Here is a 15,573-nt window from a genome sequence, read left to right on the forward strand (position 1 = left end):
TTACAGTCTCGCCACAACTGGCAATGTATCCGGGCCCTCAAACGCGCTTTCATTATTCCCCACCATTTGGTCGCATTCATGAGTTTTCATTCTCCCGCATCTTCCTGTCTTTTGAAAACACCGGCGGATCTATTCAATGCCTCCCTTGATATTTCTCTTTCATTCACCGTCTAGGAAAAAAAAAAAAAAATCATTTCACAGCCTTGCTAATGGGATAATGGCGGTGGAATAATGGACGTAGCAGCGTTGCTGGGTCACTTTCAGTTTTGTCGAGCAGCAAACAGACGCGTGAGAGTACAGCGCTCAGAAGTACAGTGATACCTTGGCTTACGAATTTCCAGACAGAGTGTGTAAGGTGAAAAGTGTGTATCCCAAAAATTAATTTCCCATAGGAAACCATTAAAATGAGAATACAGTGAGACCTCAACTTACAAACACCTTAACTTACAAACTTTTCGTCTTACAAACGTCAAATTTATGAAAATTAAACCTTATAATAAGCACTATTTTCATAATACACACCCACCACGGCTGGCGGAGTGATCTTCGGCGGAAGCACACGACCGAACAGCACCAGAGGTTAAGTTACCAACAGTCCTTATGGAAGGTGACTCTCCTTCCATAAGCCATCAACGACCATCAAAAAGGTAAATAAAACTTTATTTTACAGCACAGTTTATTTCTTTAATTACAGTCGTCATGTAATGCGCCTCTCTTTCCAAATAGCAATTCCCTTTGACCTTCGACCTCCAACGCCATTCCATCAATCCATAAATGACCATCACAAATGTAAATAAAGTGACTTTATGATACAATGCAGTTTATTTCTTTCATCACAATACAATAGCACATTTATTATACATAGAATAAGGTATGTAGGCTTATTTAGTTGAAAAGTATATTTTATGGAAACCCGGGAACGGATTATTCCCATTTTAATGGTTTCCTATGGGAAAATGTTTTTTGAGATACACATTTTTCGCCTTACACACTCTGTCTGGGAACCAATTAAGTTTGTAAGTTGAGGTCTCACTGTAATCCGTTCCCAGGTACCCACAAAACATAATTTTCTACTTTAAACTAAACCTTAAAACTACACAAAATATACCTTATTTTACATATAAGAAATGTGCTATGGTATTATAATTAAAGAAATAAACTGTACTGAATAATAAAGTTGTTTTATTTACCTTTGTGATGGTCGTTGATGGCTTGATGGAATGGATAGCTTTTAGCATAAATAAACAACATCTATATGTAAACAATTTGTAACACTTATTTATCTATCGCGCATAGTTTATTCCTCAATTGTTACTATGCTTCCGTGGTAGCGCTTTGACCTTTTGCTCCAGTTTCTTCTCAGCCTCACTACAAAAAAAAAAAAAACAAAGCGACATAAATCACAGAAAACCCACAAAGACAAACCGTGCCAAGAGTCGTAGCTGAATTTAGGTCCCCAACCAGGTACAACAGCCTGTGATGTGACATGAAAGCGGCGTTATGAGGCTGCGGATGTGGACTAGCGCAAAGTAGGACACCCAACAAGAGGGTAAAATCAGTTTATAACATTGCCTCGTGAGGTACCTTCAAACAAAGAGGTGCTGCCACACACATACATACATACACACTTGACGCAACATGAGCCATTAGCGAAATGATAAACGAGGAATGTGACAGGAAGAGAGCTTCGGATCTCCGTACATATTCCGTGTTTCCGGACAGAATCCCCAAAAAAAATATTCTTTCATTGAGAGAAATATGCCACTGTGGCGGAGACGAGAGGTAAACAACAACTAACTGATAGCAACAATGCGCCAAAAGATGATACACATGGAGGTTAATGATAGAAGTAACATTGAAGGGAGCTAGATGAGAAGAAACTAGCGTAGCATCTACGTGGATAGATGATTAAAAGAAAAACAGCTGTTCTCCAGTTGGCTGTCATGACATTTTTTTAGAATATTATCTTCAGATGTGATTAAGGTCTTAGTCGTACAGAAGTGGTCCATCGATGAAAAGGATTCTTAAGCTGTTATCTGTACAGTGATACCTTGATTTACGAACTTAATTGGTTCTCAGACAGAGTGTGTAAGGTGAAAAGTGTGTATCCCAAAAATTAATTTACTATACAAAACCATTAAAATGAGAATAATCCGTTCCCAGGTCCACATAAAACATAATTTTTTACTTTCTAATTTTCTAAGCCTTAAAACTGCACTAGTATCATCATAAAAAAAATGCAAAGAGGCACAATACAGACATCCAGTGAGACCTTGGCTAAGGAACTTAATTGGTTCCCAGACAGAGTGTGTAAGGTGAAAAGTGTGTATCCCAAAAATTAATTTCCTATAGAAAACCATTAAAATGAGAATAATCCGTTCCCAGGTCCACATAAAACATAATTTTTTACTTTCTAATTTTCTAAGCCTTAAAACTGCACTAGTATCATCATAAAAAATTGCAAAGAGGCACAATACAGACATCCAGTGAGACCTTGGCTAACGAACTTAATTGGTTCCCAGACAGAGTGTGAAAGGTGAAAAGTGTGTATCCCAAACATTAATTTACTATACAAAACCATTAAAATGAGAATAATCCGTTCCCAGGTCCACATAAAACATAATTTTTTACTTTCTAATTTTGTAAGCCTTAAAACTGCACTAGTATCATCATAAAAAAAATGCAAAGAGGCACAATACAGACATCCAGTGAGACCTTGGCTAACGAACTTAATTGGTTCCCAGACAGAGTGTGTAAGGCAAAAAGTGTGTATCCCAAAAATTAATTTCCTATAGAAGACCATTAAAATGAGAATAATCCGTTCCCAGGTCCACATAAAACATAATTTTTTACTTTCTAATTTTGTAAGCCTTAAAACTGCACTAGTATCCTCATAAAAAATTACAAAGAGGCACAATACAGACATCCAGTGAGACCTTGGCTAACGAACTTAATTGGTTCCCAGACAGAGTGTGTAAGGTGAAAAGTGTGTATCCCAAAAATTAATTTCCTATAGAAAACCATTAAATGAGAATAATCCGTTCCCAGGTCCACATAAAACATAATTTTTTACTTTCTAATTTTCTAAGCCTTAAAACTGCACTAGTATCATCATAAAAAATTGCAAAGAGGCACAATACAGACATCCAGTGAGACCTTGGCTAATGAACTTAATTGGTTCCCAGACAGAGTGTGTAAGGCGAAAAGTGTGTATCCCAAACATTAATTTCCCATAGGAAACCATTAAAATGAGAATAATCCGATCCCAGGTCCCCATAAAACATAATTTTCTACTTTTGCAGTTATCAATAAAGTTGAAACAAGTCCAAATTTCCCTGTTTTCTATCCATTTTCTCACTCTCTCTCTTTCGTCTGCCTATCTGCAGCTCTGTGTTTCTGTAACACCCCCGCCCCCTCCCTCACTACTGCGTTCTTGACCAATCACGTGCGGCTTTAACCGAAGAGGGCGGGTAATAGAGGACAAAAACAAGTCGGCTGCCATTTCCTTGTTAGGAGAACGGGCTTGTTCGCGAACGACACATCACTCTTTGTGGCGCTCCGTGTGTATCCCAAAAAATAGTTTGTATGCCAAGATTAAAATCTCATGAATTTAACGTTCGTAAACCGAAAAGTTCGTAAACCAAGGGGTTCCTAAACCGAGGTATCACTCTATTTGGGTTACTGTTTATAAAGTTGACTTTGGGGAAGAAGCTTTTTAAATGTTTCCTGGATTTGGTGCGCATGGATCGGTAGCGCTCGCCTGAAGGGAGTAGCTGGAAAAGGTGGTGGGCAGGGTGCGCAGGGTCCAGTAGGATTTCGATCTTAGTTTTACTGATTTTGTGTTTTTTTATTGTCTTTGTTCTAAAATGATTGTTTTATTTTTTTGTCTGTATGACTTTTTGCTCCATGTCCAGATCTTTCTGTCCTGCAATGGTTGTTTTAAAATGTTCTCTAACTATAGTTGAGGTAATTTGAGATTGTGATTCATTGTTCTTATGTTTTTGTTTTTTTTTCACCCAAATTGAGAATCTTTGGGATAGACAGCGAAACACAGATCATTTGTGATCTACCATCCCGGTATTCCCCAAAGGTCAAGAGCAAACATTGATAACTGAGGAAGGTACCACATGTGTGTGTTTTGAGGAGGACCGCTCTCTAGTTGACATTTGTGCCAGCGCTGCTGTTTGAACTTTGCACGGCTCAGACAAATGCCACAGCTGTCACCTCATGCTTTTTAATTACATCTGATCCCTTCCGTTAGGGGCTTGCAGATCAACTCAAATCGCCGCAAAGCACTCAAATGACGACCGCGGCAATAGACCTTTTCACCAATGACATCACAGTCTTGTCCAGGTAGCAAACGATAGAGCCGTACACTGATTGCAAGGCGAGTATATACATTTTTTTGTTTGTCATTTGGTCAGAAATGGCAAAAATTCTGAATGCTGGAAGTCATTGGCAGTGATGGAAATTCAGATGAAGTCGTCATTATAGCGGTACTGGCTAGTTAATGGACTTTTGTTGTGCTGCAGTTGGACTCTCTTTTTGCATCAGAGGGGAATAGTAGGTTCCTGAATTGTATGGGTCTGGAGTTGTCTGAGCTTGAAATGGGGGCAGATGGACAAACTACATTGCTAGCTGGCTAGCTATTAGCTGTCTATCTGGTTGGCTGTGACCTGTGTAGCTGTTGGCTATCTGGCTATCTATTCGCTCTTTATTAGCTAGCTGGCTAGCTATTAGCTGTCTAGCTGACTCGCTGTTAGCTGGCTATCTGACTATTTATTAGCTATCCATTAGTGAGCTGACGAGCTATTAGCTGTTGGCTATCTGGATATCTGCTATCCATTAGCTAGCTAGCTAGCTTTCTATCAGTTACTTCGGGGTTGAGTGTACGCTGGCGCATGTGGCTGCTGCTGCTCACCCACAGAAAAACTTTGTCATGTGACTGTAAAGTGACCTTGAGAGTTTTGAAAGGCGCTGATAAATGAAATGTATTATTATTATTATTATTGTTATTATAGTTAAGGAAAACTACTAAAAATAGGGGGAGGGAAGACATTTTTTTCATGACCAAAGTAGTTTAAAAAAAAACTACAACGTGACAGTCCATTAGAAATTCATACAACTATAATTCTAACAAAAAAAAGTTCATATTATATATATATATATATATATATATATATATATATATATATATATATATATATATATATATATATATATATATATATACAGTAAAGTCTCGTTATATCGATATCGGATATAGCGATAGTACCGGTTATATCGATACTATTTCTATGCACGCACGGAGAAAATTACATGCAAACAGGGTCGGATATATCGATAGTCCCGGTTATATCGATATTTTTTCGGACTCCCTTGAATATCGATATAACGAGACTTTACTGTATATATATATATATATATATATAGATAGATAGATAGATAGATAGATAGATAGAGATAGATAGATAGATAGATAGATAGATAGATAGATATACACCCCAGTTCCCGTCATTCAAAAGGTCAACGGCCCCACCAGAAGGTCATCAACGCGTCGGACAAACCCAGTTGTTTGGTCGCGCTTATTGTCTTTTCACACATTTAAAATTCAAGTTAAGACAACACATTGACCAGCTCAGCGTGGCGGCGAGGTCACGGAAGATGATGAAGTGTGAGCGCTCCCTTCCTAATGAACATAAAGCCACTGGAGTGGAAGGCGATTTTAATTGAAATCTCCTCCAGCTGAACGGCCTGACGCACTGGCAGGCTGCAAGGATGGATGTTCAATGCCGCTAGTAATTCACTTTTCACGCGCGGAGCTTCCAGAAATCAATATTTGGCCTGCTTACCAATTACCTTTCTACCTACCTGTCGGAAAGTCACCACCGTCGCATCTGCCCCTGCTGACCTATATATTTTTTTTAGCTCTCAATAATTTTCTTCTAGAGCTAATTTTAAATTATCTATTGGTTTTACACTTTTTTTCTGACATGCTTTATCGACATTATTTCCCTTTTACACATCATACTTATCTTTAACATTTTTTTAATTATTTTTTTTGTAGCAAACTGTCTTGATCCGGCTACCCTCTTATCTTTGTATTTCCTGACCTACCAAGCATTGTCATCAGAGGTATTTGCAGCTATCCCAAATGTATTTTTTATGTAAATTGTGATGCTTAATTCAAAGTCAAAAAGTCAAAGTCAATTTTTTTTAAATCTATATTAATTGTACAAAAACAAAAATAATAATGGTCATGCCATATATATATATATATATATATATATATATATATATATATATATATATATATATATATATATATATATATATATATATATATATATATATATATATATATACTGTACAGTATATATAATACATATATATAATATATTTCATTTATATGCACCTTTCAAAACTGTCAAGGTCACTTTTCAGTCACAGAATACATTTTTCTGTGTGTGAGCAGCGGCAGCCACACGCGCCAGCATTCACTTAACCCGGAAGTAACTCAAATAGATAGAAAGCTAGCTAGTTAATAGATAGACAATACATAGACAGCTAGCCTATACATATACTGTACAGCAGGGGTGTCAAAGTTATTTTTTGCCGCGGGCCACATTGTAGTTATGGTTTCCCATTAGAATGTTTAAATCCCTTCAAATATTACATATAGAGCACACAGCAAATTAATGAATAACTCGTTTTCAAATCTGAAGTCAAGAATAATGACTTTTATTGTGATTGACATCCAAAATATGAAAATTTGGCTCAGATTTTAGCAATCATCATGGAATTTAACAAGTTTGATTTGCTTTCGCGGGCCGAAAAAAATGATGTGGTGGGCCGGATTTGGCCCGCGGGCCTTGACTTTGACACCTGTGCTGTACAGTGTATATATATACATACACACACACGCACGCACACAGGCACACGCACACACACACACACACACACACACACACACACACACACACACACACACACACACACACACACACACACACACACGCACACACATATGGTGTTGGAGTGCTTGCAGACCCCTTTGAGCACTGTGGCAAGCTAGCTCCATGCTAATTGTAACAGGCAGCCTCCCTGGCAGTGGTGTTTTATTTGAAATGAAAATAAGACATTGTAAATCATCATTTTTAACGTTATTCATGTTCTAGATTAATCACAAAATGTAATGACTGAATGCTTTTTAATAATCTACATTTTTAATTTCTTATACTTCATAATTTAGCACTTAACTGTATAGACCCTCTTCAAGTCTAGCTACTTTATTACCCGCCTTCATAATAACCTATTTTCTTATTTATCTAAACATTGTTCATTTCATATCTTTTTCGGTGAAGCTTCTTACAAGGAAGTTATACACAAAAGGCTTCAAATGTTGAATTACAACAACTGTACAAAATATCTGAATTATTCATGATTTTACCTGGGCGGCACAGCATGGTGGTCGACTCCTGCATGGTTCCAGCGTTCCTGTACATCTATGGAGTTGGCATGTTTTCCCCATGTCTGTATGGGATTTCTCCGGGTATTCCAGTTTGCTCCCACATTCCAAAAAAACAAGCGTGGCAGGTTAATGGAACACTTGAAATAGTCTTGAGATACAATTGTGAATGTCAGTGGGTGTTCGTCTATCTATGTGGATGGCAAACAGGGTGTTCAGGGTGTCACCCAAATATTACCCGAATACAACCGTGGGATAAACTCCAACACCCCCGACCGACTCCTGCAACCCTTGTGAGGATAGAGCAGATGTGAAATCTGGATGAATTTTACCTTGAACTTTGAATTCAACGTGGAGTAGTTGAAACTGGAGGAATGTTGACGTGACTTGTCTAAAAAGACAACATTTTTGGACAGCGGTACAGATAAATAAAAATTAAAAACCCATAAAAAGCACAATATCAAAAATACTCAAAAAGGGCAAAAAAAAAAAGTGCAATTTATTGTCATTTATTTTTTAAATGAGCACCATCATCACATTATTTTATTGTATTTTTTTATCCAACTGGCTACACATTTGCTGACTACGCGTTTACGTGAAACCATGGCAACACAGACTCAAATCAAAGATAGGAGGGGCACAGGGGTGGGGGGGTATCAACGCCATATTTGAACTTTACGATACAGTTTTTTTTCCGTTTTAAGCAATGACGTCACATGGGAATAAACTACAACTTCAAATTTGACTCCGGACTGCAATAAGAGATCCAATCAGCTGAGTCCTGCTCAGTGGCTAATGATACCATTCGGGTATGCAAAAGTAAATACAGTGATACCTCGGTTTACGAACCCCTTGGCTTACGAACTTTTCGGTTTACGAATGTTAAATTTCTGAAAATTGTACCTTGGCATACAAACTTTCCCTTGGCATACGAACGAACGAGCCCGTTCTTCTAACAACAAAATGGCAGCCGACTGTTTTTGTCCTCTATTCCCCGCCCCCAGTCTTCGGTTAAAGCCACGTGATTGGCCAATAACGCAGCAGTGAGGGGAATACAATAGCACATTTATTATACATAGGATAACGTAGGTTGTGTGTAGTTTTAAGGATTATTTAGTTGAAAAGTATATTTTATGGAAACCCGGGAACGGATTATTCCCATTTTAATGGTTTCCTATGGGAATTTTTTTTTTTGAGATACACACTTTTCGCCTTACACACTCTGTCTGGGAACCAATCAAGTTCGTAAGTTGAGGTCTCACTGTAGAATGCACTTTGTTCCAGCTTCAGCTGTTGTTAAAGCGCTATGTAAACCAATTTTGCATTGTATTTTGGACATCCACCCTCATTTCAAGCTCATATAACTCCAAACCCATATAATTTAGGAATTAACTCTTTTTTTCTGATGAAAGAAGAGCATCTAAGTTTAGTTACGCTGCATTGAATGTTTACGTAGCCCTAAAACTGAATATTCTGTGGGTCCAGGAATTCGAGTGACAATGACAAACACCCTGGCAATGCAGTAGACACATTTTTGCACATCGTCTGGCAGTCAATGAGTTAAGAATGTTTCGGATACGAGAGCGTTGGGGAAATAAATACACAAAGTCAGGATTCTGAATCTAGGATGTTAGAATGTCACCAAATTAGGTCAGAAGAAGAATAAGAAATTTGAGCGAATTGTCAATCAAAACGATAGCCCTTGGCTTTCGTCAATACTTAAAGTTCAAAACCTGCTAGCGTACAAATTGACCGAAGCTACTCGACCCGAAAAATGTTTTTAAAACACGTTACCCGCAATGAAACATAGCGCGGAAAAACAAAGACGGTTAGCGACGTTGACAGTGAAAATAGGCGTCATCCATCCGTAGAAAAAAAACGTCAAAGGGATTGCCACAGAGCCACGGATAAACTCTTTACAAAACGTTATTTGGGTGTACAAAGTGTGAAAAATGTAAAAATACGCCACATTGAACGAGGCAATTCGATTCATACCCACCGCGGGTAGAAAGTTTCTACACGGTCGTGACCGACAGGAAAGCGTTATGCACCTGCGTCCCTTCAGGCGCTTTGGTACCGTGCGTCATCAGTTCCTGGATGGTCATCCAATTGTCCAGGATCTTCTTATTCCGCTTCTTCATCATTTTCTTGTGGCTTAGCTCGATGATGCTAGCCTCGCCGCCGCTCTGCGGGTTCTCCTTCAGACTCTCCAGTCGACTGCGCTGCATAAACTCGCGCCGCTGACGTTGCTCCTTGGCGCGAACCAGATGTTGCTTCCTCTCCTCTTTGCTCCAGTAACGTCCCATCTTCATCTCGCTCATGGCGTCGTCGTCCGTGGTCATTCCGCCGCTACGTTCCTCCTTGATCTTCAACGCTCGTTCCCGTAGGATCTTGTCGCGGACCGGCCGCTTGGTGACGTAGCGCGTTCCGTCGCTGCGGATCTTCACTTTCCACTCCATCTTGGGTTCGTCCAGTAGGTGAGGCACCGCCTGGGGTTCCTGGTTGCAGACGCTGAGCAGGCTGAGCTGACTCTGGGCGTACTCCACCGCCGAGCGTTGTTGGATGAGCTGCATGTAGCTTTGATAGTGACGGGCGTGCGCCGGGATGTTGCCCTGCCGGTGATGCGAACTGTGCGACGGAGAGAAGTAAGGGATCCGGGACACCCTGGGTTTCGGTTTCCCTCGCCGCCGTTCCTCCTCGGTTTGAAGGACGTGGTCCGACTCGGACGGATTGCTATGATCCGGGCTGCTGCTTTTACAAGGAAGCGACACCTGGCAACCCGGGACGGGGCTGGGACTGAGCGAGGGTCCGGCGGCCAGGCTACTGCGGAGGTTCCTCTGGTTGGTGAGACTCACCATCCTTTGGAGGGAATGTTCAGGGGAGCGATCCATAGCCAGAGGGGTACTCCGGGAGCTCTCGGCCGTGTTATAGGCGCTGGAACTGTCCTTGTCCGACTTCTCCAACCGGCCGTTGATGTCCGCCATCTTGGTTTTGCCCGGTTCCCCTTGAAAGGGACTCGCTGACTGCTGCTGGCCTTGGCGAAGCTTATGTGCCTGCATGATGTTCTGGCACTCGAGCTCGATGCTACGTAGCTCCTCGTTGAGCATTCGCAGCTCGCGCTGGACGCCGCCCGGTTCGCCCACGCTACACTCGATGGTGCTGCGCCGGCTGTAGAAGAGGTCGTACTCGCCACTGTTGCGGATCTGGCACTTGAGTTCCAGCAACTGCTGGAAGCGATCACCCTCCGACGTCTCCTCGTTGGTTTCCTCGTCCTCACGACCCAATCGGGGGTCTCGGTTTTCTCGGAGGCACTGCGAAAGGCGCTTCTGTATATGCGCCAGGACGTTGCGCTCGGAATTGTCCTGTCTCTCTTTCAGGATCCGACTTCTGTCCTGACGTTGGGTGAGGCTAGAGCAGGTGGGCTTGTCGTCATCTTCTCGCTGGTAACAAAAACAAACGCACCCTTAACTTTGGGTCTTTGTTGCTTTGGCAGGTTTGCTTCAGAATTGTAACTGACGTTTTGTATCAATATTTATTTTCATCCGTCTCAAATAACCAATTCAATTTAGGTTAATCTGTAAAACAGTGATACAATTGAAGAGGCGGAGCTTGGTCGACAGATTTACCGTATTTTCCTCACAAAAAGGTGCACCTACAAAAGCCTTCAATTGTTTTCAAATGCTGACCATGTGCTTTATAATCTGACGCGCTTTATATATGGAAAAAGTTTTAAAATATGTCATTCATTGAAGGCATGCCTTACACTGTAATCCGGTGCACTTTATAGTCCAGAAAATACGGTAACTAAAAAAATGAATGTACCGTATTTTCCGGACTATAAAACACACCGGATTATAAAGCGCAAATATGGGAAATAAAAATTAATGGAACCCTATTTTCCGGGCTATAAGGCGCACCTGATGATAAGGCAAAAATACGGTAAATAAAAATTAATGTACCATATTTTCCGGACTATGAGGCACACCGGATTATGAGGCAATAATACAGTGAATAAAAATTAATATCCCGTATTTTCTGGACTATAAAGTAAAATTATGGTAAATAAAAATGTATGTACTGTATTTTCCGGGCTATAAGGCGCACAGGATTATAGAGCAAAAATATGGAAAATAAAATGTTATGGAACCATATTTTCCACGCTATAAAGCAGACTAGATGATTCGGGAAAAAATACAGTAAATAAAAATGAATGTACCGTATTTTCTGGACTACAAAATACATTGAAAGTATGGTAACTAAACGTATCATATTTTCTGGGCTATAAAGCGCACCAGATTATAAAACAAAAATACGGTAAATAAAAATGTATGTACCGTATTTTCCAGGCTATAAAACCCACCAGATTATAAACCAAAAATTCGGTAAATAAAAATTAATGGAACCCTTTTTTTCCGGGCTATAAGACGCACCTGATGATAAGGCAAAAATACGGTAGATAAAAATTAATGTACCGTATTTTCGGGACTATGAGGCACACCGGATTATGAGGCAAAAATACGCTAAATAAAAATGAATGTACCGTATTTTCTGGACTATAAGGTGCACTGAAAATATGGCAACTAAAAATTATCGTACCATATTTTCTGGGCTATAAAGCGCACCAGATTATAAAGTAAAAATACGGTAAATAAAAATGTATGTACCATATTTACCGGGCTATAAGGCGCACCAGATGATCAGGCAAAAAAAAAAAAACGGTAAATAAAAATGTATGTACTGTGTTTTCCGGGCGATAAGGCGCACCAGATGATCAGGCAAAAATACTGTAAATAAAAATGTATGTATTGTAATTTTTGGACTATAAAGCACACCAGATTATGAGGCAAAAATACCGTAAATAAAAATGTATGTACCGTATGTATGTACAACTTAATAGAACCATTTTTTCCACGCTATAAAGCGCACCAGATGATTAGGCAAAAATACGGTTAATAAAAATGTATTTGTTGTATTTTCCGGGCTATAAGGTGCACCAGATGATAAGGAAAAAAAAACGGTAAATAAGAATGTATGTACTGTATTTTCCGGGCTATAAGGCGCACCAGATGATCAGGCAAAAATACTGTAAATAAAAATGTATGTATTGTAATTTTTGGACTATAAAGCACACCAGATTATGAGGCAAAAATACAGTAAATAAAAATGTCTGTACCGTATGTATGTACAAATGAATAGAACCATTTTTTTCCACGCTATAAAGTGCACCAGATGATTAGGCAAAAGTACGGTAAATAAAAATTAATGTAGTACCGTATTTTCTGGACTATAAGGTGCACTGAAAATATGGCAACTAAAAATTATCGTACCATATTTTCTGGGCTATAAAGCGCACCAGATTATAAAGTAAAAATACGGTAAATAAAAATGTATGTACCATATTTACCTGGCTATAAAGAGCACCAGATGATCAGGCAAAAATACTGTAAATAAAAATGTATGGTCTGTATTTTCCGGGCTATAAGGCGCACCAGATGATAAGGCAAAAAAAAACGGTAAATAAAAATGTATGTACTGTGTTTTCCGGGCGATAAGGCGCACCAATGTATGTATTGTATGTATTTTTGGACTATAAAGCACACCAGATTATGAGGCAAAAATACCGTAAATAAAAATGTCTGTACCGTATGTATGTACAAATTAATAGAACCATTTTTTCCACGCTATAAGGCGCACCAGATGATTAGGAAAAAGTACGGTAAATAAAAATTAATGTAGTACTGTACTTTCTGGACTATAAGGCACACTGTATTATGAGGCAAAAATACAGTAAATAAAAATGTATGTAGCGTATTTTCTGGACTACAAGGCGCATATTTTTGCCAGATAACCTGGTAAAAATATGGTAACTAAAAATTCACGTACCGTATTTCCGCTCTCTTGTTCCTCCTGGAAGGCAGCTAACTCCATCTCCTCACGCCTCTGTTCCTCCAGCATTTCCATCTTGAGCTGCTCCAGGAACTCATTGTGCTCGTCATCCAACCAGGCTTCCTCCAACTGCAGGCAGAGAACATATTTTTTTTTAATGTCAACAAAAACCAAAATACAGTAAAGTCTCGTTATATCGATATCGGATATATCGATAGTCCCGGTTATATCGATACTATTTCTATGCACGCGCGGAGAAAATTACATGCAAACAGGGTCGGATATATCGATAGTCCCGGTTATATCGATATTTTTTCGGACTCCCTTGAATGTCGATATAACGAGACTTTACTGTACTTTCCAATTCTCCTGTGACATTATAAAATAGCGTTTCATCTCCAAGTTGTCCGTCTCTTTAAGTTTTCCCATTCAATCAGAATTATCCGTATCCAATTTTTTCAAACTCTTTCAGTGCCAGTGCCTGTGCCAGGGTTTTTGTCATTCTCACTCGAATTCCAGGACCCACAGAATATTGAGTTGTAGGACTACATAAACATTCAATACTGCTTTAGAAACTTTAGACTCTCTTCTTTCATCAGAAAAAAACAGTTAATTCCTAAGTTATATGGGTCTGGAGTTATATGATCTTGAAATGAGGGCAGCTGTACAAAATACAATGTGCCGCACCACACGTCCTTCTGCTCACTCGGCGGCAAGCCCGAACCCGCGCCGCATTAGTTCGCCATTAGCTTTTATTACTGAACATCGGAAGTCAATTAAAGCGGTCCTATGATTAAAAAAAAAAGATGGTGGCTTCTGAGAGTGCTTTTGGTGTGAAGGAGGTGGTGGTGGGGGGGGGGGGGGGGCACCACATCATCACATCGATGAGGTTGACCCGAAGCATCTCCGAATGGAGGGTTGGCTTTTTTATGGGTGTTTTTTTTTTGTACAGTGATACCCTGGCTTACGAACTTAATTGGTTCCCAGACAAAGTGTGTAAGACGAAAAGTGTGTATCCAAAACATTAATTTCCCATAGGAAACCATTAAAATAAGAATAATCCATTCCCAGGTCCCCATAACACATACTTTTCGACTTTCTAATTTTCAAAGCCGTAAAACTACACAAAATATACCTCATTTTATGTATAATAAATGTGATATGGTATGAAAATGAAAGAAATAAACTGTTCTGTATAATAAAGGCGTTTTATTTACATTTGTGATGTTCGTTGATGGCTTGATGGAATGGAGTGGCCGGTTTCCTCAGCATTAAACACTTGATGAGGAACGTAGGCTTCTTTTACCATCTTGAGGGATGATCCCTTGTTGGTGCTTTCTCTGTGATAATTTTATCTAGTTCCTCATCAATTGTGTTCTGTTTAGCTGGGTTGATAGCTTTTTGCATCAAGTGTACAGATGGCTTGTGCAGGTTGTTTGTAGAGCTTGATGGGTGGGATATTTTAACCTTGCAGTCTACACTCTGCGCGAACGACACACTTCGCGAACGACACATCACTCATTGAGGCAGCTCCGTGTGTATCCCGAAAAACGTTCCTATGCCAAGGTAAAATTTTCATAAATTTAACGTTCGTAAACAAGAAAAGTTCGTAAGCCAATGGGTTCGTACACCAAGGTATCACTGTAATGTATTTTTTTTTTCTCACCTGCATTTCAGGCCTGGCGACCAACAAGGTGATTCTGCGGCACTCTTCGTTAGATAGCGCCGCCATAGCCTCCTCGCGGTCTTGCACATCCTGCCCATTAATCTGAAGTATGACACCAAAAAGTGGATTCGTGTGAGACGCACGCACAATAATGTGCAATAAAAAGAACAATGCGGCGTCGGCGGTTAGTACGAATGGGAAGGCGCTACAGTGGGCAGGCGGCGCATACGTACATCTCGCCGTACAATTAACTGGCCACTGACAGCGAGCGTCCATCTTTTCGCCGGCTAGACTAATGGCGCTGTCATCAGCGTATAATGGCGCCAGTGTACACGTAAACAACACCACCAACACCCCCTTCCCCAACATGCGCTTGTGGATCGCTTCGCTGAGCTAACGTCGCGGAAAAATTAACTCATTCACTGCCATTCACAAATGTTTTCAGGTTTTGTTTTTTCAGTGCCGATAAAGCGCTAAATAAAAGCCGAGGCCTCTTTCAATGTTTTTCCCTTACACAAGGGACAGTAACAACAGTCTGTCAGCTAGACAGCTA

At 39.9% G+C, this 15,573-nt stretch overlaps 1 protein-coding gene across 2 annotated transcripts in view; it reads right to left on the reverse strand.

Annotated features, from left to right (window-relative positions):
- Positions 1 to 7,450: 7,450 nt before the first annotated feature.
- Positions 7,451 to 15,573, reverse strand: part of LOC148897536 (PDZ domain-containing RING finger protein 4) — a 131,551-nt gene continuing 123,428 nt past the window's right edge. For both annotated transcript variants that reach the window (XM_088995836.1, XM_088995837.1), the window contains exons 6-8: positions 15,021 to 15,122; positions 13,352 to 13,483; positions 7,451 to 10,908 (exon numbers count right to left, since the gene is read on the reverse strand). In XM_088995836.1, the coding sequence (XP_088851962.1) occupies positions 9,484 to 10,908; positions 13,352 to 13,483; positions 15,021 to 15,122 (1,659 nt within the window). In that variant the 3' untranslated portion in view covers positions 7,451 to 9,483. The remainder of the gene's footprint in view (positions 10,909 to 13,351; positions 13,484 to 15,020; positions 15,123 to 15,573) is intronic.

This window comes from Hippocampus bargibanti, linkage group LG05, assembly GCF_051943395.1.
Source record: "Hippocampus bargibanti isolate YZ-2025 linkage group LG05, ASM5194339v1, whole genome shotgun sequence".
NCBI lineage: Eukaryota > Metazoa > Chordata > Actinopteri > Syngnathiformes > Syngnathidae > Hippocampus > Hippocampus bargibanti.